General features: G+C 36.3%; 1 protein-coding gene across 1 annotated transcript in view; it reads left to right on the top strand.

The window, feature by feature from the left end:
- The window catches only part of SNX30 (sorting nexin family member 30), a 196851-nt gene extending 181352 nt beyond the window's left edge, over positions 1 to 15499 (top strand). Inside the window, exons 8-9 of the mRNA XM_074202797.1 lie at positions 1306 to 1458; positions 9412 to 15499. Of these exons, the coding sequence (XP_074058898.1) occupies positions 1306 to 1458; positions 9412 to 9471 (213 nt within the window). The 3' untranslated portion in view covers positions 9472 to 15499. The remainder of the gene's footprint in view (positions 1 to 1305; positions 1459 to 9411) is intronic.
- The last annotated feature ends 2828 nt before the right edge of the window (positions 15500 to 18327 follow it).

Below are 18327 nucleotides of genomic sequence, written 5' to 3' on the forward strand. Positions count from 1 at the left end.
AAGTTATATGAATGTGATGGAGTACTATTGCCCTGTAAGAAATCAGGAGTGACTGGACTTCAGAAAAGCCTGGAAAGACTTGTATGAATTAATGCTACGTGAAGTGAGCAGAATCAGGAGAATACTGTACACATTAATGGCAACATTGTGAGATGGATCAACTATGATGGATGCAGTTCCTCTCAGTAGTTTAGTGATCAAAGACTACCCTGAGAGACTTACGGAAAATAACATCCACATCCAGAAAAAACAAAACAAAAAAAAAACAAAACAATACTATGGAGTCTGAATGCAGAGCAAAGCATACTATGTTCACTTTTTAAAAATTTCTATGTGTTTTTTCTTTCTTTGTTATGGTTTTTCCCTAGTTATAATTATTCTAATGACTAATATGAAAAAATGTTAAACACAATTATGTATATATGACTTTTACTAGATTGTTCACTGCCTTGGGGAGGGAAGGGGGAAGGGAGGTTGGTAGAAAAATGTGGAACTCAAACACTTTCAAATGAATGAATATTGAAAACTACCTTTAACTGACAGATTGCTTTTCGTGGGGGGGGGGGAGTAAGATTGGGGGGATTGTAAAACTCAAATAATATCTTTAATAAAAAATTAATTAAAAAATAAAACTACCTTTACATATAATTGGGAAAAATTAAATATTTTTTAAAAGAATCTATACTGGGGGGGGGGCGGATAGGTGGCATAGTGGATAGAGCACCAGCCCTGGAGTCAGGAGTACCTGAGTTCAAATCTGGCCTCAGACACTTAATAATTACCTAGCTGTGTGGCCTTGGGCAAGCCACTTAACCTCATTTGCCTTGCAAAAAAAAAAACCCTTAAAAATAAAAAGAGTCTATGCTGGGTGAATCTGAATTATAAAACCCTTAATTAAAAGGAACTAATAGTCATTTTCAATGACCTTGGAGTAGTTCTTCCTGTTTTAATAAATTAAGGTATTTCTCTTTATTAATCATTTCATTTTTGGTTTGGGGAACACCCTGAGAAAATGAAGTCACTCATTTTTCTTAGAAGGTTCAATTTATCACTAAATTATTTTTCCTTCCAGATTCTAATTTCTGAATAAATGTATCATTAAATGATTTAACCAGTAGAAGTATAGCAAGCTATGAAGAAAACAGTATGATTTCTGGATGCTTTTAGACAGCTGTTTATTATTTTGATCCTTTAAAAATATTTGAGCCAAAGAATCTCAAGGAAAAAACTATCACAGATAACCTTTTAAGTGTGTTTGTGTATGGCCTTCTTATCTCTCAAAATGCCCATTCCCCACCCCCCAAGGTGCCAGCAGATGTTGAAAAGTGTCAGGATCGAGTGGAGTGTTTTAATGCTGACCTCAAGGCTGATATGGAGAGATGGCAGAACAACAAGAGGCAGGACTTTCGGCAGCTACTCATGGGAATGGCTGACAAAAATATCCAGTATTATGAGAAGGTAATTATCACACTGATTAACTCTTAGGATCATGATCATTGATTTAGAGCTAAAAAGGGGGATGTTAGAAAGACCCTAATGAAGTTCAACTCTCATTTTTGAGATGAGGTAGCTGAGGCAGAATATCTGCCAACTAGTAGATAGAACTAGGGTCAAGAAGATCTGAGCTCAAATCTAGTCTCAGACACTTAGTAGCTGTATGATCTTGGGCAAGACACCTAACTCTGTTTGCTTCAAAATGAACTGGACCAAAAAAGACAAAGAAAATTATAGAACAATCACCCTAAAGAACATTGATGCAAAAATCTTAAATAAAATTTTAGCAGTGAGATTACAGCAGATTATTACTAGGTTAATACACCATGATCAGGTTGGCAGGGATGGTTCAATATTAGGAAAACACTCAACATAATTGAATCAGTAGCAAAACCAATAGAAATTATATGATTATCTCAATAGATGCTGAAAAAGCCTTTGATAAAATACAAGATGTATTCCAATTAAAAACATTAGAAAAGGGGCGGCTAGGTGGTGCAGTGGATAAAGCACCGGCCCTGGAGTCAGGAGTACCTGGGTTCAAATCCGGTCTCAGACACTTAATAATTACCTAGCTGTGTGACCTTGGGCAAGCACTTAACCCCATTTGCCTTACAAAATCCTAAAAAAAAATTAGAAAGTTTAGGAATAAACTTCTTTAATAAGTAGTATCTATCTAAAACCATCAACAAATATTATATGTAATGGGGATAAACTCAGAGCATTTCCAATAAGATTAGGTGTGAAACAAAGTTGCCCATTATCACCATTGCTATTCAATATAGTAGAAATGTTAGCTTTAGCAGTAAGAGAAGAAAAAGAAATTGAAGAGAAGAAAAAGAATTGGTGACTTTCACTCTTTGCAGCTGATATGGTGCTATACTTGGAGGGCCCAAGAAAATCATCTAAAAAGCTCCTTAAAACAATTAACAAATTTAGCAAAGTAGCAGGATATAAAATAAACTCACATAAATCATCAGCATTTCTCTATATGAACAACAAAAGCCAAGAGCAAGAGATAGAAAGAGAAATTCCATTTAAAGTAACTGTAGATAACATTAAATACTTGGGAATCTGCCTCCTAAGACAAACTAGAAACTGTATGAACATAATTACAGAGCCCTTCTCATCCAAATAAAGTTAGATCTAAATAATTAGAAAAATGTCAATTGCTTATAGTTAGATCTAGCTAATATAATAAAAATGACAATTCTACCCAAATTAAATTACTTATTCAGTTTCCATACCAATCAAACTACCAATTAATTATTTTACCAAGCTAGGAAAAAATAGTAATAAAATTCATCTGGAGCAACAAAAGTTCAAGATTATGAAGAGAACTGATGAAAAAATTTTAAAGGAAGATGGCCAAGCTCTACCTATACTATAGGGGTGGCTAGGTGGTGCAGTGGGTAGAGCACTGGCCCTAGAGTCTGGAGTACCTGGGTTCAAATCTGGCCTTAGACACTTAATAATTTCCTTGCTGTGTGGCCTTGGGCAAGCCACTTAACCCCATTTGCCTTGCAAAAACCTTTAAAAAAAACACACCCTAAAAAAACCTATACTATAAAGCAGCAGTCATCAGAACTGCCTGGTACTGGTTAAGAAATAAGAGTAATGAATCAGTAGTAGTGAATGACTATAGAAATCTACTGTTTGACAAACCCAAAGATATTAGCTTCTGGGATGAAAATTCAGTATTTGACAAAAATTGTTGGGAAAACTGGGAAATAGTATGGCAAAGGCTAGGCATAGACCCACATCTCAGACCCATGTCTTAGGTCAAAATGGGTACAGAATTTAGACATAAAGGGTGTCACCATAGATAAATGAATAGACCAAGAAATGCTCTATCAGATCTCTGGGAACAAATTTATGACCAAACAAGAAATAGAGTAATTATAAACTGAAAAATGAATGATTTTGACTATATTAAATCAAAAAGTTGTTGCACTAATAAAAATCAATATTTACCAAAATTAGAAGGAAACCAGTAAGTGGAGAAACAATCTTCACAACTAGGAGTTCTGATAAAAGTCTCATTTCTAAAATATAGAGAGAATTGCATCAGATTTATAAGGTTACAAGTCATGTCCTCAATTGATAAACTGTCAAAGGATATGAATAGTTTTCAAATGGAGAAATTAAAGTTATATATATAATCCTATGAAAAAATGCTCCAAATCATTATTGATTAGAGAAATGCAAATTAAAACAACTATGAGGTATCACCTCACACCTACCAGATTGGCTAAGATGGCAAAAGGGAAAATGATCAATGTTAGAGAGGTTATGGGTAGATTGAGCTATTAATGCATTACTGGTGGAGTTATGAACTGATCCAACTATTCTGGAGAGCAATATGGAACTTCCCATGCAACAATAAATCTATCCATTCCTTTGACCCAGCAATTCAATTCTAGAACTATATTCAGAAGAAATAAAAAATGGGAAAAGTCCCACATGTTTCAAAATATTCATAGCCACTCTTTTTGTAGTGGTAAAGAATTGGAAATTGAGAGGATGCCCAATTAATTGGGGAATGGTTGAACAAGTATATGAATATTTTGGAATACTATAAATGGCTGGACTCTAAAGAAGCATGGCATAAATTACAGGGAGCAGAACCAAGAGAACATTGTACACATTAACAACAGCATTGTGAGATGATCAACCTTGATGGATATAACTCCTCTCAGCAGTTTAAAGAGCTAGGACAACCCTATTAGACTGGCTATGGACAATGCTATCCCCATCCAGAGGAAGAAAAACAAGACAAAACAAAAAACCCTTCAGAATCTGATGAATACTACATTCACTTTTTTTAAAAAAAAATGTCTCTTATGTATTTCTTTCCCTTAATCCTAATTCCTCATATCAAAAATGACTAATCTGTAAACATGTTTAACACAAATGTGTATGTACAATATTATCCTGACTGTTTGTCATTGAGGAAAGGGAGGGAGGCAGGATTTACATTTGGGTCTTCCTTTCTCTCTAGACCACATGGCTACCTACAAGTTTAGTTCTTCTTAAAGCCTTAATGGATCCTCAGTCCACTCAACCAGCTGAGGTGCTAGATTCCTTATCCCACATGCACCCAAAAAAGACCCTTGGAGCAAACTGAAGTTCTTTTTGTTGTTCAGTCTTGTTTCAGTCATGTCTGACTCTTAGTACACCCATTTGGGGTTTTCTTGGCAGAGATACGGAAATGGCTTTCCATTTCCCTCTCCTATTCATTTTTCAGATGAGGAAACTGAGGCAAGTGACTTGGTTAAGGTCATACAACTAACAATTGCTGAGGTCAGATTTAAACTTGAGTCTTCCTGACTCCAAGTCAGAGTTCTTTCCACTGTACAACTTAGCAGCCAACAGGGATCCTACATTACAGTATTAATAGTAATGATAGTTTTAAGCTTTGTTATATTTGTGTGTGTGTGTGTGTGTGTATATATATATATATATTATATATATATATATATATAATGTCTATCTTGTATCTATAATTTCATTTGAGCTATAAAAGAGTTCAGTGAGATAAATGCTACAGACAACTTAAGTGACTTTCTCAGCTAATAAGTGTTAGAGTCAAAATTTGCACTCTGGTTTCTCCTGGCTCCAAGCCTAGTTCATTTTCTACTGTATCATCTGACTCTTATGAATTCCTGTCTCCTCTTTATTCTTCTTTCATGGCTATTCCCTCCTCAACTTGTAAGCTGAGCAAAGCTAACTAGCCTAAGCTTTGGGACTAGGAGTCAAAGCCAATGACTTTGCCCTTCTCACACTTGCCCATGATATTCAGAGACATACAGAGAGGGTGTTAAAGTCAGCTCAAGATCACAGGTTGAGCAGATGTTTAAGAGTCAGAAAGGTTATGTGGTTCATTAGATAGAGCACTGGCCCTAGAATCAGGAGGATATGAGTTCAAATATAGCTTCAGGCACTTATTAGTTTGTGTGACCCTGAATAAGTCATCATTGCCCCACAAAAAAAATTAATTAAAAAAAAAGTCAGTCTGGAAACTTGTAAATCACATCAGGAGCTTTTCAATTGTTTGAGGTATTTGATTTTCCATATTTGGCACCAAAGTGGGTAAAATGTATTGGATCAAGAAGACCCAAGTTTGAATCCTGCCTCAGTAGTCAAATGAGTGTCCTTCTCCCCCCTTCTCTCTCTCTCTCTCTCTCTCTCTCTCTCTCTCTCTCTCTCTCTCTCTCTCTCTCTCACACACACACACACACACACACACACACACACACACACAAGACAGACACGAGACAGACACAGAGAGAGAGAGTTCTTTGTATACCCTAAAGGACTCTGTTTCCCTGACTTCTAGTTTCATCTCAGATCCAACCTTCCACAAGGTCTGGACCCCATCAATGCTAGTGCCTTCACTTTGAGGTACAGTAAACCTCCACTTTACCCTTTATATATATCTTGTATATACATAGTTATTTGCATGTAATATCTGCCATTAGAATGTACTTAAAACATAGAAGACTGGACTTGAAGTTAGGAAACCCTGGTTCTAATCCAGTCTTAGACACTTAATAGCTGTGTGACCTTTGGCAAATTACTTAAACTTCGCTGCCTCAAATTTTTCATCTGTAAAATAGGCATTCTAATAGCACCAAATTTCCAGTGTTATAGTGAGGATTACAAATATTTATATGCTATAGAAATGCTAGCTATAATTATTATTATTGCTAGCATTTCTATAGCAATTATATTTTATAATGATGCTTTACAGCTTTAAAAAACATTTATATTTATTACCTTATTTGAGCCCTGTGGGCTTCAGTAAAACAATTATTTATTATAACTCTCATTTTACAAAAGAAGGTTCTGAGGCACAGAGAAGTTAAATGACATGCCTAGGGTCACACAGTTCATTTATTGTCACAACAGACAACAGGACCCTGACACCTTATACTTTCTAACAGACATTTTTGCTTCATGCTAGGCAAGTGTAGAGACAGGAAGACCTGGGTTCTGACCTCAAGACACCTGTTAGCTTTGTGACCTTGGAGAATTCACTTGATCTTAGTTTCCTCATCAGTAAAATGGGGTTAAGAATAGACCAGCCTTTCAAGGTTGTTGGGAAGATCAAAAGAAATAATTGTAAAGCACATTGTAAACCCTAAATATAAAAGCTGTTATTGTTATTATTAACTGTGCTTCTTCATATCAAGTCAGTCTCCTGATGAGTATTGTCTTTACTGGGTAACATAACTTTTAGGAAAATATTTTGTGGTTCAAAAGAAACAGTATATTGCTGTGGATAGCCTCAAAGCCAAAACCACCTGGTTTCAGTCCTGTCAGAGAGGGTATGACCCTCTGGGCCAGTCACTCAGCCTCTCAGCTTCCTAAGCAATTTGTTAAAACTTTTCAGTTGCATTTGTGGAGGGACTTTCCTCACTGGTGAATTCCTAGTACCAATAATTTATAAATGTAGTTCCTAGTCCCATCCCATTCCCTTGAAAGTATCCTTAATTATGCCAAAACAGAAGGCCCCATCTTTCCATAATTTCCAGGTCTGATGTGGGTGGGACCATGCCCAAGAGTATGTTTCTGACAGAACTTGTGACAGGCAAATTCACAAGTTCCCAATACCTATGAGATTTCTAAAGCAATGTGGAGTGGGTAATTTTGTTCAAATGCAAATATACCAAGCAGTATTACTTGTCTTGAAATTGTGATTGTCTTCACTCGGGTTTCCTAACCTTAATTATAGCCAGATCCTGGGTACCTGCTGTAAAACTGTGTTGGGTCGGGGTGGCTAGGTGACACAGTGGATAAAGCACTGGCCCAGGAGTCAGGAGTACCTGGGTTCAAATCTGGTCTCAGACACTTAATAATTACCTGGCTGTGTGGCCTTGGGCAAGCCACTTAACCCCATTTGCCTTGCAAAAACATAAAAAAAATAAAATTAAAAAGAACTGGGTTGGGTGAGTGAGAAGCATGGGGTATTTTCCTCTGTGCTTGTTTTGCATAAAGTTTTTGGGTATAGCTTTGTACATGCTTCCTTTTGTACTTTTCATCCTTAATACTTTTGACTCTTCTGATAGAGACAAAGGAATTTTTCAGAGTCACCTGAGTACCTGCAATGCACATATGTGAATTTTCCTCTTATGAACACTTTAGGATTCTCTTAGACAATGCTAGCAAGGTCAAACAGCAGTAGTTGGTTATCACAAAAAAAAAAGGAGTGTATTATCAACTTGCAGTTTAGATTGAATTAACTTTTTCCCCCTTGATCCTAACCCAAGATTCACAAAAGGTCATAGAATTTAGTCACTGGTCAGCATTTTCTTCGTGTTTAAACCTATAAAGTTTTTTTTTAATTAAACCCAAGTTATTGGGTTGTTGATTTAGAATTCTAGTTGACACTTAAGATGAGAGTCTGTGACTAATATTCCAGCTTTCCTGTTGCTGAAATATCAGCTTCCCAGAAAGACTCAATTTCACTTTTTTATTTGTAGAGAGTATTGTCTGTGGCATTTCAAAGCACAGGTCATGGATGGTTTGTAGGGGTCAGAAGTCCTTGTGCTTTTTTCCCCCAGGGACCAGAACTGGGAGTAAATCATAGCAGCTAGCAGTCCCAAGAAATTGATTTCTGTGGGGGTGGGGGAAATTCCATGTGATCACATAATACAATTCTATACCTGAATGGGTCCTAAGACATCATCTAGTTTAATTTCATTATTCTGCAAATGAAAACAAGGAGTACATTATCCCAGCAAATTAGTCACCAAACCAGGAGCAAAACCTATTCCAGTATACATGTCTGACTAGAAAATCCACTTTGTGTGATTTTCTTCAAAACACAATTGTCATCATTTCTAAAACTTTATTGCTTGAAGGGTTTATAATTGCTTAGGACTTGATCAGTGATTCCATCCAATTGTCCTGAGACTAATGGTGATCATCTTGAACTGTGATGAATCCTCTTGTTAACAGCAGCCTCTTCCAAGACTTTGTTAGGGGAAGCATGAATTCATAATCTCATTCCCAGGAGAGAAACTATGTTTAGAAAGTGGGTAGAAATTTCGTGTTCCTCTCTAACATACCTGACCCTACGAGAATTTGACTCCTCTATCCACAAATAAACTTGTGTGACCCTCACAAAAATTAACCACCACCTTTATTTTCTATGCCACTGGGGAAAAATATTTAAAGTCTATACCCCTTCTTTTCTCTGATCAAGGGAGCTTCCCAAAAAAGAACTACTTTTTTGTTCTGCAGAACTTTCTGTTGAACCTGGACATTCTTGGATGAGAATTTAAGTTAGACTAAGTACCCTTCTAAGGAAAAAACACTTTTATTTTCCTTCTTCAGAAAATTAAATAGAAAAAACACTTATTCCTTTCTAATCACTCTCAGTGACTTTTTTCTTCTTTTTTTTGTTTTGTTTTTAAGTTTTTGCAAGGCAGATGGGGTTAAGTGGCTTGCCCAAGGCCACACAGCTAAGTAATTATTAAGTGTCTGAGGCTGGATTTGAACTCAGGTACTCCTGACTCCAGGGCCGGTGCTCTATCCACTGCACCACCTAACCACCCCAACTTTTTTTCTTCTTAAGTAGATACTTGCCTCTTTTGAGACTAGGAAATGGTTTAACCTTTGCATAATTGGTGAATTAGTCTATTTACTACCAGTAAAATATTCAAAATATTCAAAACAAATTATTCTCTCTCCTCTCCCTATTCTCCCCTCTTTCTCACCTTCTTTGTTGATTCTATTCATGAGTCTCATGTGTATGTGTGTGTTGATGCATTCCTTTGTATGGAAGTGTTTTCTGATATGATCAAAGCAGTATTGAGATTGAAAATTGGAGTCTGAATAGAATTTAAAAACTGGTCCTTGACACTGACTCTGACACTGACTCACTCTATTTGTATGTGTATGTTGTTGCAGTGCCTTATGGCGTGGGAGTCGATTATACCGCTGTTACAAGAGAAGCAAGAAACCAAATAAATTCCTTCCACCAGAGATCTGTCTACACACCAGTGCACAGTGCCCCTCACCAGGAAGCCCTTTTGCTACATACTGATTGGCAAAACACCACTTGGCAGGTGGCATTTGGAAATCAACCCACTGAAAAAATTATGACTTGTTTTTCTCCTCAGTCTTTGACCTCATTCTTATTTCCTATTCATATTTCCTCCCACTCTGTATTCCTTATCAACTTCTTGGGACCCAGAGTGTCTGATGGATTCTATATGGATTTCATCATCTCTTATTAAAGGGAGCATACCTCCATGTCTTGAAGGAACTTAACTCAGTAGAATACTAAGAAGATTTCAGAAGAAGAGAAAAGTGCCATCATTCCTACATTTGTAAAAGAGGAGAATCTGGCTACTCTTTGTGCTCCAGAAAAGGAGGCCAGAATGGAAGGAAGACTGTAGTTCCTGTACCCTTCTTCCACATTTCAAATGGAATTTTCTGTGGGTGTTGACTTGTCTTAAAGTAATGAAGCAAGCATGGCCTATATCTATGAATGTGGCATGCTGTCTGCTCATGATGAGTAGTATCATGTATAGTGTTCCTTTCTGGTGATATGAAGTCAATTTAAATCAGCTGAAGTATTTGTGTGTATATATACATATATGTGTGAATATATGTATATATGTATGTGTACATATAGGTATGCATCTATGTAACACACACATGTATATACTAGAGGGTCAGCAAGGAATTTAGAGTTATACCATAGCCTTATAAAATTGTTCATTGAGCCTGTTTTTGGCAGTAGAATCAGTGATTTGAAATTGAGTACCAAATGAAGGTACCATTAATGCTCCCCCACATTCTTTGTACATTCTCTTTCTTTTTTCTTTTATTAAATGGAGTGCTGGTAGTGAATAAGGAATACCCAGTGCCCCCAAAGCTGAAATATTCAAAGTGCTTTTAGGCTGAGGAGCACATCACGTTCCTTCTGTAACTGCTTTGTGAAACTTGCCTTTATCACAGCTAACAAACTAATTTAATATTTTCTACTGTGTAAATCCAGTGCTAGGGCAACTTCTGAAGAGTTTCTTGTCTGAGACAGAGAGATATTGTTTTCTTACCCAGTCAGTCAAAATTTGTAAAAAAGAAAACAAAAGAAAACAAAAAAAAACTGTTTGGGTGCTCTCTTTGAAGCACTTGACCTTTAACCTTCCTTCTTGGAAAGGAAAGGCACTATTCTTGAGGTCATATGCTCAAAATGGAACCTCTTTTGTTTTAAGCTAGCTAAGTTAGCCTTCAGATAACTTCAACAGCAACCAATCCTAAGTATTCATTTCAAGATTAGCTTTAAAAAATGAGAAGTTCCCTTAAGAAAAAAGTTCCTTTTTCCAGACCAGAACATCTTTGCAAACCATATGCTTTTCTTTCTTTGTTCCTCTAATGAATGTATATGTTTTCTCTCATCTGTGGCTTTGTCCTTCTGAAATCTAAGATAGGCTTTAAGTTAGCTACAGATTTTCAGGAGCTAGTTGCTCTAAAATATCCCTCTATATACAGAAATTAACGTTTAAAATACTGACCAACATTTACCAGGTAACATTTAAGCAGTTAATTTAGGTTCAAAACCACTCTTGAATGATTGTCTGCAGTGTTTGTGCATCAAGTAAGCTTAAAATTAATGTTGTTGGTTCATCACTTAAACTACTTGTATGTTTTAGTCCTGTTTTGTTGTGCCTAGTCCTTGTTTTGCCTAAGAAATCATGGGAAAAGATTGTTTTCCAGCTGTATCTTTGTCTCTCTTGGCACTGTCTTACTCTGATAGAGCCCCATTAACATAACCCTTAAATCCTTTGATGTGAATTTTTATTTTGGGACATTGTTCTAAACAATATTTCTAAGTGAATGGCACCATGAATGGCATTCAGCATATCATTCTACCTCTAAAACCCATCCTTTTTGATGTTGGGATTTTGTTATGTATCTAGGTCCTAGTTTGTTAGAATGTACACTTCATACTATACTTGACTCACCTTCTTTGAAAGATGTGAGAATACATTAGATTGACTCAATGAAAGAAAAAAAATCAGCTTTGGAGAAAGCAAGGGCTTCCCTTGCTGAAAAAAGTGCTCTTTAAAAATTTAGTTCTGTTATTGACTGGGAGGAAGGGATGTTGGAAAAGGAGCTGCAACAAGAGCAAGTATCTGACCTCCTGCTATCTTGCCAAAGCATGACAATGCTCCTGGGTGATGTAATGATGAGGTAGGGAGTGAAGGAAAAGGCTTACTCAAAGTTAGTTGGCCATGGACAGAAAGTAGGGAACATTCCAAGATCCTTCTTTCCTGCTCATTTAACTGAGTGTGATAACAAAGGATTCTTCTCTAAAGGGATGTGGCAGTCTTTGGACTTAAGATTTTTTTTTTTCAGTTTGTTTTGGTCACTTTACAATGCACAAAAATATAATATTTTTATGCATTAGAGTTTATCAGCTTTTGAATGCCAAATAGATCCTTGAGAGAGGCAAGTTTTGTCCTAGCTACCAAGGTTATGTACCAATAGGACCATCATCAGCTACTGTGGAAAGGTTTATTCAGAGAGGAGTCTGTGAGCCCTGGATTTAGGAAGAAGTTTTCAGTGGTAAAATGAGAAAGATCTAGAAGTTATAGTATAGAGGATAAATAACCAGCCTTTCTTCTATCAACTGCCTCTTTTTTCCAATCTCTCAAGGATCAGCAATACCTAACATTGTCCTTTCCCTGCCTCCTAACCATTGCTGTGCATCAAGGTGTTGTGTTTTTTGTCAATACAGGAAATGTTTTCATTTGAGATGTGTGAATTAGAACTTATGTGCCAAAGAGGTTAATGCTCAAAATGCCTTCCTGATGAGGGCTATCACTACTTTTTCCCAAAGTCTCAAGCCTATTATGGCTATCTCTCTTTTGTTGTTCTCCCCACTGCCAATCTCCTGCTCCCCAACTTTTGTTTCCAGGAGTTTGGAAAAAATCCTTCTCTAATTAGAATAACCATGCAGCAGAAAAGAAAAGCTTAAGAGGATAATGGGTTCACTGACTTAAGTCTCTAATTTTTCATTACTTCAAAAAAAAAATCCTGATAACTAGAGTACATTTTACTAAGATAGTCTTCAAGGAAATATGCTGAAAACAGATTTTTCTACTGGCTTTCTTATGGTTGTCTTGATATAGCATAACCAAACTAATATGTAGTTCCATCATTGAATCAATCAGAAGTCATCTAGGTATTCCTCTGTTGTGAGAAATGAGATGAATGGGAAGGAATACTATAAATGTCCAACTTTGCCATTGATTTCTGCAAAAAAGCATTATAATTATTAAATAGGTTCCTTATGAGCTTCTGCAAGATATTACCATAGTCAAGTTCAACTCTGATCTTTTGATTCAACAACAGAAAAACCAGCATATCTTTAGTGGGACCATTTTTAGTACAGATAAAAGAACTTTCTTTTAATGTAAAGTCATAGTATACTCCATGTTTTCTAGACATTTTTCAAGTAGAGGCCATGTCCTGACTAATCATCAGCTTCTTCCCTGTTTCCCTTTCAGAAAGGAGAGGACAGTAAATAGACCTTGAATATTGAACCTGAATGGGGCTGCCTTTTATTGTAAAGTGGCAGTAACTGGAGGAGGTGTAGCAGGGCTCTGTACCTGCTCAAAGGTGGAATCTCTAGCTCAGGCAGTTTATTAGAATAATAGCTCAGCAAGAATAACACCCCAGACTTGAATTACATGGTATTGCTCTTTAAAACTTTGGCTTGAGCTCAGAAACCACAGATAAATGATAATTATTCACATCTAAGTTTATATGCCCTTTGCTGAAGCTGGTGAACTGGAGGGAGGGAGGCAGGGCCATTGGTTGAGCAATGTAATTCCTTTCTGTAGCTGTGGAAGGTCCTTCACTTACTTTAGAGAGCTTGAGTATTGAGAGGAGGAAAGGATGGAATTCCAAATGCCAAATAGATCCTTGAGAGAGGCAAGTTTTTTCCTAGCTACCAAGACTATGTACCAATGGGACCATCACCAGCTACTAGAGGATACATAACCAGCCTCTCTTCTATCAGCTGCCTCCTTTTTCCAAATTCTCAATTAATGATTAGGTACCTAAGGTCCTTCACTTTTCCTTCTGTTTTTAAACTGGTTGGCATGCCAACCCTAGGGAGCTACCTACTCATACCATCTACTTTGGCTGTCTATGACAACTCGGCAATCTTCTTAGCTGTCTGCTCTGAAACTACTTTGCCAGATCCCTGTTTCTTAAGGGGGGAAAGTATTCCAGAACTTTGGATTAGCTTTCTCACAATAAACCAGGTTATACCATTCATCTCCTCTCACCTTTGTTCCTCCTAATTCTTAGGCATGACAGGAGATTTTACTAGTAAACTTTATTAGGAACAAATCTCTTTCTAAATCTGTAGCAGGGCAATGACATACAGAGTTCTTCCTCTATCCCTACAAATGGTTACTTTGTGATGGAAATAGAGTACCTCTGACATCCCATTGAACCATTCAACAAAGCAGGCTACCCTTTGGTTTAAAAATGTTTGACCAACTTAGATATTGCAAAGCCTATAGTCAAAGATCATTCATTGTACCACACATGGGCAGGCAGCATCTATATTGAGCTGACAGCCCCTCATAATAGCTGAGTTTCAACAACTTTTTAATCCTGTATGTTAGAAATATACTTTTGGCACAAACATCAAGCTCTACTCAGTTTAGCTGACAATACTACTCCAAATCATGACCACTTAATATGAATAAGCCAATAAATCTGTGTTTTTAATCAGTACTTGTAGACTATCAGGTTAATCGTATAGTGTAGATAGATTCCAAATATATCTTATGATAATGATTAAACAACACTAAATCAGCAAGTTCAAGTTGTTGAGGTGGTTATTTTTTAAAAGGTGCAAATTGCTAAATATTAACTGCTTTTTTGAGGCTGTTATCTATCCAGATACTTTGATACTTCTACCAGTGTTTTTTAAATGACGAATATAAAGTTCTAGTTGTCTTCTGTTTGGAAATTGATAAAGATGGTCCTTTGCCCCCTTTTCAAAAACAACCTGAATCAACAAAAAACAAAGGGGCATGACAGGGACTGTCTTTTTAAAAGATATTTTAAAAATGTTAAGTGTTGCTTTTGCCAAATATATTTTTATTATTACCATGAAGAAGGGAAAGGGAAGCTAGGGATCATAAAAGCATTGTTTCAAAGTGTACTTGGTTAACATTTTTAATGTATTTTAGGCATTTTTAAATTTTGAGAAATATGGGATCAATACTGGCAAATCAAAGTGCATATTAGTCTTTTTAAGTCTATAAAGAAATTCTCAAGTTCTAACAGTATTAAGGTCATGCCCCACTTTTAAAAATGTCAAGGACACCTAAGAATGAATTTTTAGATCTGAATCCTGCAGTTTCAATGCCAAAAAATACCGTATTGACTTAAGTATTGAATGCTATTTCCCTCTTATTTTTAGCAAAGAAGGTATGGTTAAAACTGTGGGTGAAGGGTACTGCATATACATTTGTTTATAGCTGCCATTTGGCTTTCATGGATAAACTGAGAACCTGGTACATAATTTCCCTTTTGGTGGAGCCTCTAAAGTAAGCCCAAGTCAGAGCTTGACATATTAACATCCCCTTAAACATTTTTCTTTTAACTTATACAAAATGGGGGTCAGTAACATCTTCTGTTGCTCTGACCAAGCCTTCTGAGTAACAACTACCAACAACCAAAACAGCTGAAAGAGGATAAGTACAGGAGAAAAACGTATTTTTTTCCCCTGTCTCCTTCAAAATGGTGGGTGGGGCGAAGGGGAGGCATGACAGTCAGTGTGATGAACTGTGGCCCATATAACTGTGATACCAGCTAGACATTCCTTAAATAACAAACCAGCATCTCTGAATAGTGATGGTTTGGATCAGTGTAGAAACACCTTATTCTCAAGTGATCTTGTTCATGTCCAAGAGACACTGTTCATTGTACTTCCTATATGCCTGTCAGTTGTAAATGCATTGGGAAGATTTTATATATATATATATATATATATATATATATATATATATATATATATATATATATATATATATAAATTTAGATATAATCACTTTAACACAAATTTCTGCCAGCAAACTTTTTCATGTAGATTTTAAATGTTTCAGTAGAGAGATGAAAATTTTATTTAGGTTGTATCAACTGACTAACTGTCCAGACTGTATACTATATTGCTTATATCTGACTTTTAGGGGAAAAATGTTTTTGAAACCTACTCAGATCAAAAGAGTAGGGAAATTCCTCATTGAAAGTTGTCAGGTTTTTTTGTTTGTTTTTCTTCTCTACCCTGATACCTATAAACCAAAACAAAAGCTGTGAAAACTTGTGAGCTTGGGAGAGCATGTGTATAGATTAGCTGTGAGCATGATTCAAACAATGGAGTGGTTTGTTTGCTGTAGATATTACATTTTAAACAGGGTGCCCCCCCTTTGTTACCAACACCATGGGTGTAAAGTTGCTTTGTTTACTTTCCAATGCTGACACAAATGTGTTGGTTCACCTTTTTTTCACATATCTGTGGATAGACCTATTCTGTTTTTTATTTACTATGGGATTAGTATTATACTTTGAGGTAAGAAAAAATAATTTGTATTGCCTGATAATCTATTAGCTTGTAAATTTTTAAAAATTTTCTTTACCTCAATTAATTTAAAGGAATGGACCAATAAACATATAAAAGAAGCTCTTGTTAGCTTATATTTTGTTTTGCTTTCTATTCTCTTTTATAGAACAGAAAGATGTATACTTTCTTTTGATTTCTTACTTTCTTTAAAAAGAAATTGTTTAGCCACTTATGTTCTCCCCTTCTACCTCCCTCCCAATGCCTCTCCACCCCATTTTAAAAAAGATACAAATAAAAAGCTGTGGTTCTTTTCATTCCCTCCATTACCTTCCTCCTCACCCTCAGCCTCCCTCCAGTTATTTTGTTAACATAAATCCTCTGCTAGATAAGAACAACTAAGAGAATTAACTGGTTAGTTTTCCCTAATTGCCACAGGTTATATTTAGTATGGCAACAACTGAATTGAATTAAAAGTCCTGGACTCTAGTCCCAGCTCTGCCTGTTTCTAGCTTTATGATCTTCATGAAGTCACTTAACCACAGTGGATCAATTTTCTCATATTAAATGAGAGCACTTAACTTTCTTCAAAGAATTGTTATGAGGATCAAATGAGAATGCATGTGAAAATGATTTATTATAAAATATTGTTTACATATGAATATGTAAATCCCAAACTTTGACAATATCTAGGCCCCAGATATTTTTAAATTATGTAATGATGAGGATGATAGTAAGCAAATGACTAGACTTTCAACAGAAATAAGCAACTATGGAGAAGGGGCAGATGAAACAAATAAGAAAATAGGTTCTATTTTTAATATCTTGATATTGAGATGCATAAGGAAAATCCAGGTAAAGATGATCAATAGACAATATTAATGTGGGTGGGATTGGAGCCCAAAAGAGAATAGTGCTGGACAAATTTTGGAGTCAATTCCAGATGTTCTGAAACCATTGGAATGATGAAATCTTCAAGATACAATGGACTGAGAGGAAAGAAAAGAAGGAGCTAGAACAGTCTTGGGGTGAATTATTTAAGTAATGTTTGTTCTTCATTTTCAAAGAAGATCATGGCATCAGGGAGGTGATACCACGACAAGCATGTGAATTGGATTTGACTAAGGTGGGGTGGGGTATTGTGCAAAGTTACCAGCCTCACTTTCTCCAGAGCCATCTGGGTCCAATGGCCAGATATGAATCAGGACTGGAGATGGTCCTAGATACAAGGCAATCAAGAGTTAATTGACTTGCCCAGGGTCACACAGCTAGTAAGAGTCAAGTGTCTGAGGCCGGATTAGAACTCCTATCCTCCTGACTCCAGGGCCGGTACTCTATCCACTGCACCTCTGAGCTTCCCTAGGGTGAATTATGGTGCCTTTTTAAATATAATTTCTTTTCCAACCTATTCCTTTGGTATTTTGTTAGCAATATATATATACATATATATGAAATAAGATTTTTAAAAAATTTTCCTGCCTTTTTTTAATGGAAATTTGGATGAGGGTGAAAAAAGAAAAAGAAATATCCTATGCCAGCTATGTTTCATCATAACAATAGAAATATAATGGGAAAAGTACTAGAGGTGGATTCATAAAATTGTAGTATTGAAGCTAGAAGGGACATTAAGAGGCTAGGGGGCGCAGTGGATAGAGCACTATCCCTGGAGTCAGGAGTACCTGAGTTCGAATCCACCCTCAGACATTTATAATTACCTTGCTTTGGGCAAGCCACTTAAACCTATTTGCCTTGCAAAACCTTAAAAAAAAAGTATTTAGTCCTTGATTTCGCAGATGGTAGATGTGAGACCTACAAAGGAGAAGAGTCTCACCCTAAGAAACAGTACTATAATTCAAAACTAGGGCTTCAGACTCCAAATCTAAGACTGGACATTTGCTTACCATGTGACCCAGGATAAGTTTCTTAAGCTCTAGGAGGCAAACATCAATTGTGATAATAATCTTTGCACAATATATCTCACAGGGGTGGTTTTGAGGAAAATGACTTTTAAAAAGTCTTGTATGAGGGGGTGGGGAGCAGCTAGGTGGTACAATGAATAGAGCACCAGCCTTGGAGTCAGGAGATCTTGAGTTCAAATCTGGCCTCACACACACTTAATAATTACCTAGCTGTGTAATCTTGGACAAGTTACTTAACCCCATTGCCTTGCCAAAAAAAAAACACCTTAAAAAAAAGTCTTGTATTGTAAAAATAGGTGACAATGTGAACAA

The sequence above is a fragment of the Macrotis lagotis genome, chromosome X (genome assembly GCF_037893015.1).
Source record: "Macrotis lagotis isolate mMagLag1 chromosome X, bilby.v1.9.chrom.fasta, whole genome shotgun sequence".
Lineage (NCBI taxonomy): Eukaryota > Metazoa > Chordata > Mammalia > Peramelemorphia > Peramelidae > Macrotis > Macrotis lagotis.